The sequence below is a fragment of the Geospiza fortis genome, unplaced genomic scaffold, assembly GCF_000277835.1.
Source record: "Geospiza fortis unplaced genomic scaffold, GeoFor_1.0 scaffold84, whole genome shotgun sequence".
NCBI classification, from domain to species: Eukaryota; Metazoa; Chordata; class Aves; order Passeriformes; family Thraupidae; genus Geospiza; species Geospiza fortis.
Window position 1 is genome coordinate 2,750,412 of NW_005054363.1, and position 18,120 is coordinate 2,768,531.

The following is an 18,120-nucleotide window of genomic DNA, read 5'->3' on the forward strand; positions in this document are numbered from 1 at the left end:
GGGCTGGGTGAAGTGCAGGGAACCTCCTTGGGTCCTGACACTTCCAGCTTGTCCTGGCAAAGTGCAAAACTCTCGCTGGCACAAGAGGCTGCGGCGGCGGGGCTGTGGGAGCCTCGGTCTGCAGGGCACTGCTCACTTGCTGGCAGCTTTGCGGCATCAGGCTCACCCCTCTAACTAGTTTTGTTTTCTGGCACCGAGGAGAGGCATTTCCTCCGAAGGAAGCTGGGAGTTACGGTAGCCTCCCTTTATTAGGGCACCTTAAAAGCAAACCACAGAGATCCCACCGGTCTGTGAAATTCCCATAGAAATGAACTAATAACGCCAAACGCCGCACTTTTTAAAGTGTCAAACAAATTAGACATGTATTTGTTTTAAGGTAGCTAAATTCAATCACAGATTAAAAGGGATTATGTGGCTGTCTATTCACGTTAGAAAATCTCTAGTGAAAAAGACAACATCTATTTTTATTTTCTTAACTTATGTTTATACAAGAAAGGATTTAAAAAACTGTTTCATAAAGCCTCAGGGCACTGCTGGTGGTTGTTTGCTATACCAGTGACTAAATAAATATTGCAGCCTACCTGCAACTACCAATAATTGCAGCAACAACAATTTCAACAACATTGGGGATTATATGATGCTAAACCAATACTGAGAATTTAGGGAATGATCCTTAGGGTACTGGAAACTTTTCAGCCCTACAGATCTCTTTCCATCTTCTTCATATCTCATTTTCTGAACACACTTTAATACAACTTATTTAAGAGTGGCTGCAGTTGTTATTTATATAGTCAAATTCAGAGGTGCATTATACTTAATTGTTATTGACTGCTCAAGACAAACAGTTGCACCTGAAATGACTGAGAGAAGATGTATGGATCAAAATGGGGAGGGAGGAGAAAGAATCGTGGGTTCTTTCAAACTATACTGAATGCAAGCATAGCACAAGATATTCTTACTTTTAGAATAATCTGCCAAAAAGCTATCTGCCTGTTTTCCAGTTTTAAAAATAAAATAAACCAAGCAAAATAATTAGTTAGAGAGCAAGAAAGTCTGCAAGGCATATGAGAGCCTCAAGTGGTTGGAACATTTTGCTTGAACATCTGTTTGTCGATGCATGATTCTGGTGTTATTAATCTTCTTTGTAGGTAAGCAGGTGATTCACCCCAACCAAATTGCTGTTGTCCAGGAACAGTTCTCTCCGAGCCCTGAAAAAATAAAGTGGGCACAAGAACTGATATCTGCTTTTGAAGAACATCAGCGATTAGGCAAGGTAAATATTTTGTTAATATGCCATAGTGGAACCAAATTTGAATAATATTTAAGATTCTATTAGAAAGGTCGGTGATGGCTCTTTGCTTTTTTCTTACAAAGTGCTGTAACTGAGAGTATTGCTTGTGAAATCTGTCTCTGGATAGTGGATATTATAAATTTATCACTTCCCAATGTATTTAGAAATAGAATGGCTATCTTTTTCCTTCCTCCCCATTTTAACTTTGATTATGCAGCCTTTTGAGTACCTGCAAGTGTCTACAGCACTAGAGAATTAAAACTGCTTCTCCATTATGCTGCATAATCACAGTGTTACTGTCAGAGGAAAATATTTGCAACAAAAAGTGAGGCAGCCTGGCAGAGGACTCAGGCTGCTTGCACAGACATCATTTATGGAAAGAAATAAATGCATTAGGAAGCCTTTGGTTTCTAAAATAATCTCTGCATTGGTTGACCTGTTTCACTTTTGGGGGTTTGATCCCTCAAACATGCCCAGGAGTAATTGAATGTACTTTTGAGTGAAACTGCTTGCAGATTGTGGTTCTTAATCATTAAAAATGGGAATGTTTTATGTGCATTTGTACCAATTGCTGGACCTGAATTTTGGATAGAGGAGAAAGCAAATTAACACTAGAATATGATTGTTCCTAATTTAGTGCATCATTGAGTCTCACGTTTCCTGCTCTGTGGGTTTCTGCTATGTAAATATTGCGGTGGTGATGCACAATCTGTCTCCACTTTGTGCCAGTAATACTTAAATTAGGGGTCGCCTGAAGGAAGATTTTATGCTAGTTGCGGCATTGTCAGTTAATTATCTTAAAGGTTATTTGCTATAATCCAGTTTGCCTCTTTTTGAAAGAAAAAAAAAAAAGTTGCAGCCAAACATGTTTATCTTAGTCTTAGCCAAGCCTGGGCTAGTTAAAAACGAAAGTCCCAATGTCAGAATGGGGAGTGCAGATGAGTGGGAATGGTTCACATGTGCTTGTGAGGCGTTCAAGTAGGAGACAAATCCTTCCGGTCGAGAAGTTCACCTATAACACTGTGCATAGGGTCTCATTTCACTGGTGCCATATAAATGTTTTCTGCACATTTTTTCCACTTTCTAGTGGGTTAGAAAAAATTGGGATGTCTGCCTTCCCTGTTCCCCTGCATTTGTGATGCTATGGATGTTGTGCATTAAAACGCTGCAAAGGTCAAAACAGATATTATGCTTTCTTCTCAGAGTTAAAATGTGACAAGGTATTTGCTGTTGCTCTGCCCTTCTCCTTGCTGGGCTATTGCATCCCCTTTGTGGTACCTGGCTGTTTCCAGCACAGCCATGACTATGCTTTTTGGGTGCTGTCCAGAGCAGTGATTTCAGGGTCCCTATTAGGATGGTGTATGACTGGATCTCTTTGTTCTCTCCACCTCAATTTTGAAATGTAGCTCTCTTCATGCAAGCAATATAGAAATAAAAAAATATGTGACTGGTTTTGCCCATTATTCCGATTTACGAGGCTTGGCTCCCTCACAAAAGGCATCGTTACAAACATACTGCTGGTGCAAATGTGTAGGCAGGTACATGCAGCAAGAAAAAAAGTCAAACGACTTACTCAGCCAAATATTTTTTATGATGTGCTTAACATTATTCATTCAGCTGAATTTAGTGTCAGAAACTCATCTAAGGAACACCTCTGTCATATGAACAGTCAGCTAGGAGACTGGACCAAATTTAACTCTAGTCCCAGTATCACACAATCATTAAGCCAAAAATGTTAAATATTGGATAATTTAATGTTAGGCAAGCATTAGTCTTTAAATTTATTTTGAAACTGCTATTTTACTGACATAATGCTGAGATTTTTTGTTTATATCAGCCATTTGAGGTGGGGGGGAGTTTATTTGGGTTTGGGGAATTTTTTTCCTCTTCATTAATGCTTTTAAAACATATTATAAGCTTCTGTAATCAGCTCCAAGAGCAAATTTGCTGAGAGTTTGTGGTGCAGGCTATTTTTTTAACCAACCAGGTTGCATGCTTCATATATTTTTTGCATGTAGCCATCTATCAATAAAAAAGGACTGGCAGGTTAATATGTGAACTTCTGGATCTTGTAGCACTGTCGTATTACTGAATTTTATAACACAATTGTAAAAATAGCTTTCCATGTAATGCTGGAAACTCATTAACTGAGTTTCTAATTTGCTGTTATGACTGTGTCAGTGAGAAGAGATTGGACATTCTGATTACTTAATTTTTTTTCCAAAGCAAACATATCTCACAGAGGGATCCTCTCTCTCCACATCCTAACGACATGCTAAAATGTGAGTAATAACTCTTCCCCTACCACCTCCTGGCAAATGCTCCACACAGCGGTTTCAGTAATCCTCGTGTCCTAATGAAACACCTCTTCTGTTTTCCTTTCCCTTTTATTATATTAAAGTGTTCATGTCAGTAGGACTAAAAATATAGCTGTGGTTAATATGGTTGAGACTTGCATGGTTTTACCATGTTATTAATCAAAGTTGAAAGCCTGGAAAAATAAATGTGAGGGATTTGTGCAGCTGTTTGTGTGGTAGATAAGTTACTGCTCGGCAGTCTCTGGGATCATAGTTTGCTATTAATGTGGTTTAAAGTTTGATGCCTTTAGTTAACAATATTTTACATTAAAATACAGTAATAAGCTTTTATAATCTATTCTGATTTGAGACCTACAATTACCATAATAATCTTCTTTTGAAAGAAGGCTGAACCAGGCTACTTCATCCTGGACACTGAAAAGCTTTGACATAGTAGCCCCCAAATGTGAGTACTGAGGTCAGGAAAAATTAGGATCTCACATGAGCACTGTGGAATTAGAGATGCTATGGCAGTGTCCAAACAGAAGGAAATTAGACAGCTAACCAGCTAGCCAGGAGTATTTGGGCTTGCCTTCTGGAGATAGTCCTGTTTGAGGAGTTGCTTTGGTTTGGTTTCTAGGTTGTTTTGCCTGTGGGGCTGTTTTTTACATTTCTAATCCAACTTTAAAATGGCATGTCCAGGAAATAAATGGTAATGTTGTATTTTGGACAAGTAGAAACAAATGTTGAAAAAGTACATTTTGTATTTTATTCAACTGTTTAAGTGTTCTCTTTTGTCTAAAACTTTGAGATCTAAAACTGAAACATACTTAAAAAGAAGAGTGTTATTTCCAGGTCATTTCAATATTTTTCCAGTAGAACTGCATTACTAGGGGATATGATTTTCAAAATTACAATATTCATCCTAAAGAAAGCAGGTATAGCTGTCAGAAAGTCTAAATATAAGATAGATGTCAGAGTGCTCAAAAATAAAAAAAGCAGGGTGATAAACATAATTCCAGTAGTCTAAAGGACAGTTTCTGATTGAAATTTCTAAAGCATTTGTACTACATTAAACAGGGAAGTGATCTTATAAATACAGATAAACTGAATCTGAGGGAGTAGAGTTAGTGGGAGAAGTTATTAGCCTATTTTAAGAAAAATATCTGATTTCTAACAATGAGGACATAGCAGTCTTTACTATTTAGGTAACTCCTGAATTTACATTACCAGTACATTGGATACAGGACTGTATCTCTTCTATAAGCAGTTAGTGTTTATATATGACAAAAATGTAAGACATTGAAAACATTGAAAATGCATTTTAAGACATTCAAAGTGTAAAATACATCAGGCACAATATCATTATTGGAATTGAATCTTCTCAAATTGCCTTACTTTGAAATAAAATTCAAATATAAGAAGATGCAGAAGAATAAAGTAAAAGGTTGATTACACATTTATCTCACATACTAATTTACAAATGCTTTCAAAGCATCCACATATTAAACTAGGGAATAACTGAATGCTGCTGCTAAGGTCATCTGTCAGGTAAGGATTATTTAGAGTTAAGGTAAGTCTATCACAAATCCAAGTTGTAATAGGGGATGAATATTGAAATCCCATAGAGCAAATCAAAATAAATATTTGTGTATCGCACATACAAATGCACAGAGTGCTTCTAAGAAGACCTTTAGCATATGTTTCTTGCATTATATTCTATTCCATTGTATATCGTGTTCCCAGCAGCTGAGGAATAATATATGTGAACTCCAGCAATTTGGCAAACTATACCGCTTCATTTACGGCCCTTTCCAGGATTATGAAAAATCTTAGGAATGCATTTATTTACACAGCATCAACCCAACAAAGGAATGGAAATTTCCAGCAGTGGCTCTCTTATAATGCTCTTTGTTTAGGAAAAGCTACCCCAAGCCACTGTATCTTAGAGACAATGCGCCCTCGTGCTTCGGCCAGCTCCAGCTCCCACTGCCTTACAGGGAGGTCTGCCCCGACTTTCTTCCCCCTCCTGGCTGTGCCATGGACCCCAGGAGGGCTCCCCAGCCAAGTGGGATCCACCCTTTCTCAATCCAGCTCATGGTTGCCAGGAAAGTGGGACCATGTCCAAGAGATGCCTCTTGGAAGGGATGCACAGAAGCATCCCTCTGGCATGGGGCTGTATCAAACCCCATCAATCCACAGGGATTATATTGCACCTTACAGGGCATTATATCTCGGGGCTTTATGTAGAGCTGGGAATGAGGGAGCAGCCCAGGCCCCCACTCCCCTTGCCCAGGACAGACTGCTGAGTTTTGAGGTGCCACCAGCCAAGCTGGATCTCATCCCAGGGCGGCAGTGGCAGCACAGGGTATCTCTGTGTGTGCACAGGGCTCCCTCTGAGAGCACAGGACATGTGCTGTCCTTTATGTTCATTAGACAATGTGTATTCCTTCCTCTGCAAAGTGGGGGATTCAGGAATTTGTGATAAATTGCCACCTTTAAGGAGCACTAGCCTTAAGAAGTCTAGGCTCAGGTGCATCTCTATGCAAAGATGAAGAGCGCTAGTGGGATTTAAGCATGGGTCATGGTTATGTTGTTTGTCTTTTTAAAAAGTGGCCAAATTACATTTTAATGTCAAAACTGAGATCGAGAGAGCTCATATTAGTACTCAAAATTTCCCTATACACTTTTAGTATTTGAAAAATGCTTTATAAATGTGTTCTGTGTCATGGTTGAAGGCTTTTGTCTTAGAAAGATCCATCTGGGGTGGATTTTGAACCTCTACAATAGAGCAGAAGGGGCCGTATTAGCTAATTGCTTGTGCTATACTGGTTCCTACATTGGTGCAATCAGTCCTGAGGGAGTTATGCCAGGTGGGGAGAAAAGGAGACAGATTTTACTACACGGGGCTGCAAAAGCTTCTAAGCAGGACAGAAACTCATACAAAACCATTTTCTTGCCAGCTTCTGCCCTTTCCACTCCCCAGCAGGCATTCAGTGGCTCTTAATCTGTTTTCCTCCACTCATTAAAGACCTGTGTCCAAAACACAGAGGGAGAAGGGCTCGGATGGCACACTGCTGTTTCCCGCGGGGAGAAGTTTCACCATGAGCCGGGAGCAGGATGGATCTGTGCCCCTCCATAGCCTTTCCACCCGGAGGTAGCCCCTGGAGGAGGCAGCTGCTCCTGCCCAGGGGACACAGGCCCTGAAGAGGATGGCAGCTCCCTGGGCTCCTCCTCAGCAAGGCACGACTCCCCCATCGTTGTCTGCTCGAGGAGGTAAACGCAGGGTGAGCTGCTTTTGGAAGGGCCATGCTGTGTCGGCACATTCCCAGGGCAGACACTGCTTTGCTATGAGCGTGGAGTGGGAAGACACCCAACACTGCAGACACCTGCCCACCATCGTGCCAAAACCTGCTCTGCACCAAGCAGCACACCAAGGCAGCTACCCACCTCCAAAATCCCTGTTTAAAAAGCATTAACGAGTGCTCATGAGCCTCATTTCAATTTCCAAAGCAGGCTCTAACTAGAGAGGTAATGTTCTGACCAGATGGCTCTTTTTAAGCCTTACTGAGGGAATTCAGAAGCTTGTACGGCCAAAATATTGTTTCAGTTAATTTAAGTAGCAGCAATCTTGCTGCCTTTTCACTCCTCTCTGTGCTAGCCAGCTTTTTCAGGGACCTGGAGTGGCTGTCTGCAAAAGCTCTGTCGGTTGAAATGGAGAATCACAGTAAAAAATGGCTGTTCAATCCTATTCAGAAAATGAATCTGAAATTAGAAAAAACACAGAATACAAAAATATGAGCAATTCCATGCTTGTTGGCAGAACAAGCCTCACTATTTTTATTTTCCTCAACTCCATTGTATTTTACAGCTACCTTTCCCTTCAGTATCAAATGCTGTCTGTGTGCTTTGTAGTCATTTACTTTCAGATTGCATTTTCTAGTTTATATTTAACAAACTGCTTCCACGACTATAAACCTCAAGTTAATTCCAAATTACTAAATGAAGGTCATCTGAGGATCCTAAAGCCTTAATATCAGTTACTTTTCACTTTTCCATATAATAACCATGATGCTCACTAGGGAGAAAAAATGCATGGTTGGATAGGCTGTTTGTCCAGGAAGCTGCTTTTGTGCTATAAAATAAAGATTTGCTTGGCAGCAGCAAGTGTGCTCTCTAGGATTCTTCCGTTCCCAATACAGTATGAGACAGACAATGAAAACCAGTGGAGGGTATTCCTGATTTCTAGAACATTCCTCCGCTTCTTTAGTGTTTTTCCTTCCTGCTCTAGAGGAGCACACAGGAAGGCAGCAACCACAATAAGAAGGTAACTAAAAAAAATGCAAAGACAGCAATAAAAAACCCTCCTATCTGCCTTTCATTCAGGGATGTTAAATAGATTTTTTGCTCAGGCAGAGGGAGAGGCTTTGGTGGCCTGAGGAGTTTCTGGCGCTGGACCAAGCAGCATCCCCAGGCCCACCGCAGCTGAAAGCGCTGTCCCTGGTGGTTCAGGGAGCTCGGGGGACTGTAAGATGGAAAAACAGCTTGTCTGGCTCACACAGCAGGGCAAAACCCTTATATATGGGCTGGAAACAGTACTGCCAGGTGGAGAAGAAATGAAGGACCTTGTAGGTCCTTGTTCTTCATCTTTCCTGCCCCACTGTGGACTTGAAGGATCACAAAGTCCTTTCTACCTGTTGAGCTTTAGAAAGGGTTTCTTCTGTCAGAGTTCTTGCACTGCTGCTCAGGAGTTATTTGAGGCAAAAATCAATCTCTATTTCATGTGGCTGTTGCTCTTTCTTTCTTGACCTTTTGTGTCCTTCCATCTGCTCCTAGAGGCAGAAGCCTATCTCAAACAAACAGGCCTGCTTCTGGCTTTACAAACCGATTTATCCTCTGAACTCACTGACTACTTCTACTCCAGTGGAAGATTACACTGGCAAAAAGAAACAAACGGTAGCGATTTCTAATGTTTTCTACATATCAGCAAAAAGGCTACAACTTAATGGTGATGATACTTTGCAGAATTCCCTCCCTATGCACACTTCAACAGATCAGAGACCCACTGAGCATCTCCTCTTGCCAAGAAGATGTCTTTAACAAACTTTTTCAGGGATCAATTCTTTTCCCCAAAGATTTTCTGTACAAGTGTCTTTCCATCCATAATCTTGTTACAGAAAAGGAGTGAATGTGAAAAGGTCCAGAGCCCAAAAAGCTTTGTCCATACAGCTCACTGCCTGTGAAGTCTTCAGTTTGTCATATGTGACTGCACTGGTTATTTGGGCATTTCTACCTACTGCAAAGACACTTAAAGAAAGCCAGAGTTATGTGTGAGCCTGCTCTGAAGGCAGGACAGGCCTGAGCAGAGAAGAGAGAGAGGCATTATCTTGTCACAGCCTGGAACATACTCTCAGTTGACCCAGATTTCACTGAACACCTCCTAGCAGCTCACTAACCTTTGGAAGTTCATTATGAGAAGGTAGAATCATGACCCAGCTCTTTATGACAGCTCTTTGGCTATGACTTGCAGAAGAAAAAAAAATTAATTAAACCTGCATTCAGCACCATCACAGCTGTTAGCTCTTGACTTCCCCAAAAATATGGTCTCAACCTTCTGTTTCAAGAGAAATCATTCCTTTGTACTGAGGATAATCACTCCTCCCCCAGGCACAGACCCAACGCCATTTGCTGTGACCAGGCTCCTCTTCTCCTTTGTTCATTACCTGTAAGCAAATCCAAGCGTTCTTTTTAAGCCCCAAAGCAAAGACTTCCAAATTTCCACTGCAGGGAGTCACTCAAACAACGTGTGTTTTCATTAATCCCAGGGGAATTATCTTCATGAATGCCATGCTTTTTAGGGGGAGCTTTTGCCATCCACCTGCTCCTTTCCCTCCTCAGAAGACCAAATCTGCCCTGGTTGCAGAACACAAAACTCTTATTGCTTTAACAGCTAATATTGTACAGGATTAGAGATAATGTTCTCAGACCCAAGCAGATTTTAGTGCATTTATTCCTTGTAGTTTTGGGGTGTGCAAAAAGTCATAACTAGATCTTTGTGTTTCAGAGGTGGGTGAGACACTGAACTACCATGGAAAGAACTCATGTCTCTCAGATAACTGTGGATCAAAGATTTCCTGTGTCTGTGGACTTGAGGCCGTTTGTCTGTATGGGTTAGGAGGTACACAAGGTTTGCCCTGGCCAGCTGGCATCGCCCCTTCTGCTCATTTCCATTTAGCCTGGCACTGCCCGTGAGTGCCAACACAGGTCACCGGGGCTGGAAGGGCACTTACATAATTACTCACTTACACAAAGGCTCTATTCACACCAGCCTCTGGCCCATGCTGTTAGAGCAGTGTGGGAGCTGTGTTAGACTCACGACATCTCCTAATGATCAAGGGGATGGAGGAGAGAAGGGTGGCTGTCTTGTTGGTTCCCTTATGCCCATTTCCCCCATGTCCTAGGTACACATCCCCTCCAAAGACAGCCCAGTAGGACTAGACTGCCACACACTCTGCAGGGATTTGGTCTGCAAAGGAAAGTATTGCAAAACTGTTGAGGAAAGTATTTGGAAAAAAAACCAGTGTCCCAGCCCCCAGTGGGACACTGTTTCTAACTGTGTGGCAGCAGAGTAGTGTCTGAGGACCTCCCCTAGCTTGTGAGGCTGTCATACAGTCAGTAGTACCTTGTGCAGTGGAAGAGGCGTTTTGGGCAATTTCATAAGCATCACATAATCCCTATTTTAGACCCATACTTAATTCAAAATTCAGCAGTAGGTGATTTCTTGTCCATATTGCTGTTTCCTGGCACATTATCTTGTCTTGCTTTTCCTTTTTTTCCACTGGCCTAACTACCCAGAGTATCCCCCATGCCAAAGCCTTACCTACTCCCAGGACCCCCTAGCACATTCAAGCCTGCCGTCTAAGTACCCTGACTAGATTCCCAGAGTAAGCTGCCTTTGGAAGAGTCAGCTGTCTCAGAGAGACCTAGGACAGCCCATGCACACACACAGCAAATTAACCTGGCACTATTAGTTAAATTCCAAATTAACCTAGCAGTATTAGTTATATTCTTTCATCTGATGCAGGACCATTGGGTTTTTCTTTCTGCCTCTGACAAGACATGATCTTCATGTAACCTATATAAATATCTTTGAGAAAATCCTGGCAACTGTCACATGGGAGTTTAAGTTGTTGTCTACATGTATGACGAAATCAAGGCATAAAATCAAAGGTATATCAGTAAAGGCTGGACAATGATTGAGTGGAACCACAGCAGTGGTTCCAAAAAGAGAGCACAGAGATGTCAAAACCAATGCTTGTGCTTGGAGTCCCATCTGCCAACAGACAGGGAGCCAGCAGACATTTTGGAATTTACAGGAGTTATTTGGTTCTTCAAAATTTACACCCTTTCTTATTTTCTTACATACTTTTGCATTCAATTTTCATATTCGGTACCAATGCAGGTGATTAATAGATTACAGTGGTCTAGGAACTGAGGGTGCCGTAACCCTCTTAGTGAGCTCATTGCAGTCATTGGGATGGATGCAGTTAGAGGCACAGGTAACCACAGATAGAGCAAATACTGAGGAAAAAGCTGCAAGCATTGGCAGGTGCAGGAGTACATCTAATTCTTCTGTATTGCCAGCCAAAGGGGACTAGCTTGTCTCATCACTGTCCCACATGTCCCAGAACAATTATTGTTTGACTTTAATTAACACAAGTACTTCCATACACAACTCAGAGATAATTGTGTCACATTACTAAGAGGTGCCTTGAATGTTCTGTATCATGATAGTTTTACTCTGCTTATTTCTCTCCTTAATCCAGCAGTACATAAAGAAATAAAATATGGTGAGAGTAAAACCTCGTGTAACATTGTGTATCATATAAAAAGGTTTCAGTACAGATGAAGAAGTATAAAACTTTACATTCTCTGATCTTATGGAAAAATATAAGGGTACCTCACTTGCCATCCTGTCCATCCCCTGTGTAGTCAAAGTCAACACAGTTCCATATTTAACACAATTCCATTATACCCGTGGTAAACACTAGCACCTGTATAATTTCTTCCCTTCTCCTGGTTCCACCAGAGAATACTGATCCCAAGACAACACTGAAATAATGGACCTTGAATCCTGTCCATTTAACTTCTAGAAAGATAAAAACCTTCTTGCCACTAAAAACCAGTATTACTCTGGTTATGAAATGGTCTTACAGATTTACCAAACTCTTAACCACTCCCGAAAGTTTCACAAAGTAAATGTTCCCAAATACGGGAGAGACACACACAAAAAGAGGAGGTCTTCATGTTCTAGGAAACACTGCATTAATGTGTTCATCTTTTGCCATGGCAAATGACAAACCAACACTGAGACTCTGTGACTTGATACATGCAATTTCTTATAGATAAAGGAAATTTTTAAGGATGACATAACAAGATGACATACAGACAACAAGAGCCATCTTCAATATTCATGGCAGCATGCGGCCAGGGTTGAATTCTAAGTTGTCAAAGAAGAACCCTCAATTACGTATTGAACTTTGCCAGGTCTGAGCTGTGCTGGAGTGGCTGCATTTATCTAAGAGGAAGTTCATATGATACAAGTATAAAATCTGCCAGACTTGTGTGTTACAAAGTTTGGTTCTGCATCTCGTCAGTGTCTCCACAACGACCTGGAAATTTGTTGCATTTGTTATTCTTATTGCATAACTGATTTGCCCTCCTGTATCACAAGCCTGTATCTTCATGTCCTGACCTGTGAAAATGACTGTTCTCTGTCAGCTATGACTTATGGCTTCTCTTGCCTGTAGGCTGGATCCTTGCATTACTTGGAGCTGACCATTGTCAATTTCCATTTTTCCAAGATTATCATTTGCCATTACCTCTGAGGGAAAACAAAAACCAACAACAACAGCAAAAAAACCCCACTAACAGCTGTCTATGATTTTAATTCAGTTGCAGTTGTTTTCTATATTTCTATATAAATCTTCTTTTTCCCATCCTCACAGCACTTTAGGATATACTGACATTTGAAGTAGAGCTGTTAAGGCCTTACTCAGCCTGGCCTGCATCTTGCATAAATTGCTGTTATTTTTCAAAAATGTTACTACTGTCCTAATAGAGCATTAAATGTCACTGTGAATAATGCTTCATGCCAGAAGGAAAAACCTTGAGTCTTTCCTTGCTTGTCACTCAGTTGGGAAGGACTTTTAGATAGTGTGAAGGATGACCCAAACAGGGAACACTGCCCATTCACTTTCTTCCTTGATTCCTCCTTGGGAGTCTGCCCTGCCAGAGCTGTAGAGCCATCAGGCTGAGGGAACACAGACATTTTGTATTTACAAACCCTTCTGCTGTGTTGTGCTGCCTTCACAGCTGTGCAGTGTGCAGCAGCCAAAGTGCCCTTACAGCTCCCTTACGCTGCAGACCAAAGTCACCCTATTTCTCACAGGGCTTTGCCTTCAGCACATTCTCTGTGTGGCTGCATGGAGGATGGCACTGAATCGGCCCAGCAGAATCTGTGCTGTGTCACTTTAAACAGGGGCACACAGATCTGTCTTTGGCCCACAAACCTGCCCATTCCTCAGTAGGGCTGCACTTCCAGACTGCTGTCTGGTGAGTGCCACACTTGTCCTCCATTCCCCCACTTCTCATCCCAGCTGAGTTATTTGCATGCAGGTATTGTCACCCAGAAGCTGTGCCCATCATCTGCGGCTCTGCCTCCTGGATGCTCCTCTTCCCCACTTCTCCATCAGCCTCCACCGGGAGAGACTGTCTCTTCCCAAGGCAGGTCTGACACATTTGATTAGCCTGATGGCAGAGTCCCTTTACAGGTTTCTGAAAAGGCTCCCTCTGAATGATTTATATGATTGCACGGTGAGCAAGAACCACAGCCACCAAATGGGATGGGGGCAAATCCCAGCCTTGCTTTACCCACCTGCCATTGTTCCTGCTTATGCTGCAAGCTTCCTTAAGAGCAGGCCCTTGGTCCCATAGCAGAACTACTGGAAATCTAAGTACAGACTGGAAGTGTGAGATTGTTGAGAAAATTAGCTAAAAACAAAATTTAGATCTATGGCTAAATTAATCCCCAGATTAATGCTATCAAAGCAAATGGTGTTTATAGAAAGTCTTGTTTTCTTTATATTCATGTGAGAGAAAATCAAAAGAATGCTAGAGGCAAATTTCGTCTAGCAGAATTGGAAAAGAGAGCATGGGGACAAAGCCGTAATTACTGGTATTTCCTATCTGTTGAAACCTGTGGGTGCAAAGAGAGTCAGTGAATAGGGTATATTCAATGGCATTAAAATTAGTTTCTTTTTCTGGACTTTAGCTCAACACTGCAAATTAGCAGGGGGAAAATAAGCCTCAGAGTGAACAGGCAGAGAAGCCAACTTCATGTTACCCTTTGCTGCTAGGGAAAAAAAAAGGCATTTTTTTCCTTCAAGAATTCAAATTCCTAGCAACCCGCTGTACAGCTGCACACTGACAAGCAGGAAATGTACTGTGTTTCTCATGTGGTTCAGTGTTTGTGTGTCCATGTACACACCATTATCCTGTTTTCCTTTTAAACATATTACTTTAATGAAGAGAGGACAAGCTTGCTGTTTAATTAACTCCTGGTTTATAAAGAAGACATTCTGGCCCAGATTCATCGTGGTATAGCTTAGGTACCTGCAGGGGTATCTGACCTTAGATCATTCTGTGTCTAGTCAGTGGAAGGGTTGAGACCCTCCCAGCCATGGTTTGGACCACCAAAGATCAGAACTGACATTGCTAGGCACCCATCTCTTTCTGCAAACCATTGCAGGTACTTAGGATAGCTGTACTCCTAAATCAGCCTTTCACAGAGCTAGGAAGGATGATTTGAGGCTTCAACATATTTCTACTTATGACTGTCATCCCACATGCAAATTTCTTCTGTAAGCAATAGCTGTTACTGAATTAGCTTTACTCTATTTTGTCCCTGAATTAGCTGTTACTGAATAGGCATTACTGATGCCTACAGAAAAAAAAGGACAGGTAAAGGATGTTTTTCTTACAGTTAAAAAAAATCTACCTTGCAGTTTGTGATCACAGCATAGACCTGAATTATTTCAAATAAGTCCTATGTCATAAAATGTTTACTTAGTTCCTATTTTTTCCCACAACAGTTAATAAATTTAATAGTTTGAGACTGCATTTTCTTTAAAGATTTAAAAATATAATTGGAAACTTCAGAGATGTAACTATAATTAGAAGTGGTATATTATTAATAGTATAAATAATAATAATACTGATGTTGATGTTGGGGTGTGGTAGGGTTGATTGTTTGCTCAGTACACAAAAAAATTCAACTTGAAGTACCAACCCTTGAGTATCTGTCAGTACCATTCTCCAAACCTACCTGAAATATTGCAAATTATAGTAGGAAAATCTACTTTGAATAAAATAATCGTTTTTACTGTTATGTTTTCAATGGCTTTAATGCAGCCTGCTCTTACATGCAAGAATATTGATTTGTGTTAGATTACTATTTAAGGTGGATTTTTGTCTTAATTATTCCAGAACATGATTTAGTATTTAATTAATACTGCTTCAGTTTAGCTAGATATGCCACTGGAGTGACATATTTCCTAAATATTTTTGTAAATGGGTTATATTTTCACTTTACTTACTGGAGTCCTCTATTTAATAATTATCAAGCCTCAAATGAAAGCCAGAAAAAGGTTTGTTCTCCTGTGCATTTTTCTCACTGCTCATGCACATGTGCTGCTGTGGACTGTACCTTGCTCTTGATTAGCCTTGCGCACTGTCAAACCCAAGGCCAGCCTGTGATCCCATTTCAGTTGCAGCAGGACATTAAAAGGGTGTGCAGTGCTTCTCAGAGCCACCCTCTGCACTGCTGGGGCTCAGCTCTGAGTTCTTCAGGGAAGAGATTGCACCTTTGCACTCGGATTTTTGGGTTGGTTATTTGGTTTTTTTTTTTTAATGCATCAAGCTACTGTTAGAATTGCAAATATGATTTTTTTTTTTGTCTGTTGAACTTCAGCATGTCTTAATGCAGTGTTTTATCTTCCAAATCTTACCTCAGAGACACATGGGGATTAAAGCATCTAAGGGAACAAGTCAGGTTTGGCACTATTTAAAGCATATGTCTTCTGTTTAAGATTTAACTATGATTCATAGTTAATTGTTTTAAACTTGTCACCATGGTACGAACAAAAAATCCTTAGGAATTCAAAGTGACTTTTGAAACCTGTCCTGACTCTCAGATTGCCACTGCTGAGGTGCACAGAGTAGCTCTGCATCCATTTGGGGAAATTCCCCGTGTGTGGTGCTCAGGAGGGCTTTACCTTGGCTCCAGAGGAGATTTGGGCACTATTATTGTGCCACCCACTTGGTTATTTCAGCTTTCATCCCAGTCCCTGGCCCTCAGCACAGGCCCAGCCTATCTTTAGCACTGGAGACCTGATGGAGAGGGGCAGCAGCAGCAGCACAACCTCGCAAACCCCTGAGTCAAGAAAAGTTCCCTCCACCCCCACAAACACCCACTGCTGTTTGCTGACCAAGGAAACTTCTGGCTTTGCCCTCTGTCTGCAGGCAGTTTCCCACTGGCCCTGTGGCACAGCCCTGGCTGGATGCTGGATGGTGATGCCGGAGGTGGGGAACAGAGCTGCCCCCAGGTGTGGGGGGTGCCAGCCCCTCTCCCCAGCAGGCACACACGGCCTCACTGCTCTTGGCCCTCAGTGTTTGCCAGCTAGAGAGGCTGAAACAGGCCAGCTGCACCCTGGGCTTCTCTTGTCTCTCTCTTTTTGCCTCCCCTTTGGAGAGCTTGTTGCTCTTCACATTTCTTTAAATGCACTCGCCCTGTCTCGATGAGTTTGTCTCCTAAAACTTCTTCAGGATTACTGAGGGAGATGATGTTTCCTGGCAAACAGATGTGTTTGTAAAGGACCAGACACGCCAACTACAATTGCCAAAGGTGTCTCAGGAAGTTCATATTCTCTCTTTTCCAGGGAGCGTTTACTTTCCGCGGGAGCATGATCGACATGCCATTACTGAAGCAGGCACAGAACATTGTTACACTTGCCACAGCCATCAAGAAAAAATGAGCTGGTAAATGAAGCTCTCGCCATGGGGCTCCAGAAGCTGTTTTAAAAGATGACTGTAATACTTTGGGGAAGGGGAAGGGGGGAGTAAAATTAAAGATGTCAGGCTTAAACAGAAATTCATTTCCATTTTGCAGATCTGTCATAGTTTGCTTGCTGGAATTGCTAATTACTAAAACTATTCCCAACTCAAACCACTGCCCACTGCTGCATGGCCCATGTTCTACTCATAGCCTGCAATGAAGTTGCATCATCAAATCTGTGACATCACAGTAATTACTGAAAATGTGGGAGTATGACTTCACTGAAGGAGAAAGGCAAAACATGAGCCCTGAGCTCTGTTGAAAGAGAAGATAGAAACTAATTCAATTCTTTCTATTTCTTTCTGTGCTTCTTCCTGCCCTGATGCAGAACTCCTGGCAGAAAGGAGAAAGCCTCGAATAATTACGCACCAGTTGAAATAACTGCGATGAAAATCTTTACCCTGTGTGAGCTTTGCCTTCCCCCCACACTGCCCTTCTGTAAGTGTGCAACAGCCATTAAAAATAATGCTACAACAATGCAGGACTCTTGACTTTCTTCTCTTTTTTTGAAGCAGTCTCTATTCAGAGAGTTTCCTCCTGGAAGCGTCCAGCCCGGGAAGGGTTGGACGGCAATAAACTTGTAGTTTTTTGAGACACAATGCAGCAGAACTTGTGCATATGGTCTCGAGTCAGATTTACATCACATTAGGGATACGGCTACAGATCATGTGGGCTGTGTGGTTAACGGGCTTAGTAAAGCTGTTTTGAAGAGGTTAACCCAGCTTGTAGTAAGGGTAAATAAACATAACAACCAGGCATTGTCCTCTATTCAGCATGTACTCTTATATGGAGGGCTAAAGGGTATTGAAGCTGCAGAGGATCAACTTGTGGTTGCCAGAGGACTCCAATGAAGTTTGAAACACCAACAATCAGAGATTTTGTTTCTGTTCCTCATTAAATCATGAGCTTTTGTGCTCAGACTATGAACGACTGTTCTTTAAGAAATTAACAGAATGGGAAGTTTTAAACTATGCACGAACCTTTTCATGACCTACACAGCAGCAATGCTGCTGCACTTAGACAAACACCGCGGGGAAGGCTGTTCTGTTTATTTAAAATTGTAAATAGAAAACAGTTGTTTTTTAGTTTCATTTCTCACCACCTCCATGGCCATTTCACGTACGGAGCCACAGTGCCTTATTCCTCCCGTTTCCCAGCTTAGTGTGTTTCCCCTCCGTCTCCGAGCAGAGATTTCACTTATTTGGGGTTATTTTTGGTTTAATTAAGGGGAGACGAAAAGGGGGGTGGGAGAACCCCACCATCGGGCCCGCGTGGGAGCAGCGAGGGGAGGGAGCGCGGGGACGGCGGGAGCGCCTCTCCGCGGCTCCCCCGGGAACGGCGGGGCCCGGCCCGGCAGC

At 41.9% G+C, this 18,120-nt stretch overlaps 1 protein-coding gene across 1 annotated transcript in view; it reads left to right on the plus strand.

Annotated features, from left to right (window-relative positions):
- CLYBL (citrate lyase beta like) overlaps nucleotides 1-17,241 on the plus strand; it is a gene marked incomplete at its 5' end in the record, with an annotated part of 132,038 nt that extends 114,797 nt beyond the window's left edge. Inside the window, 3 exons of the mRNA XM_031059560.1 lie at nucleotides 1,149-1,273; nucleotides 16,587-16,686; nucleotides 16,817-17,241. Coding sequence (XP_030915420.1) covers nucleotides 1,149-1,273; nucleotides 16,587-16,682 — 221 coding nt within the window. The remainder of the gene's footprint in view (nucleotides 1-1,148; nucleotides 1,274-16,586; nucleotides 16,687-16,816) is intronic.
- Nucleotides 17,242-18,120: the final 879 nt, after the last annotated feature.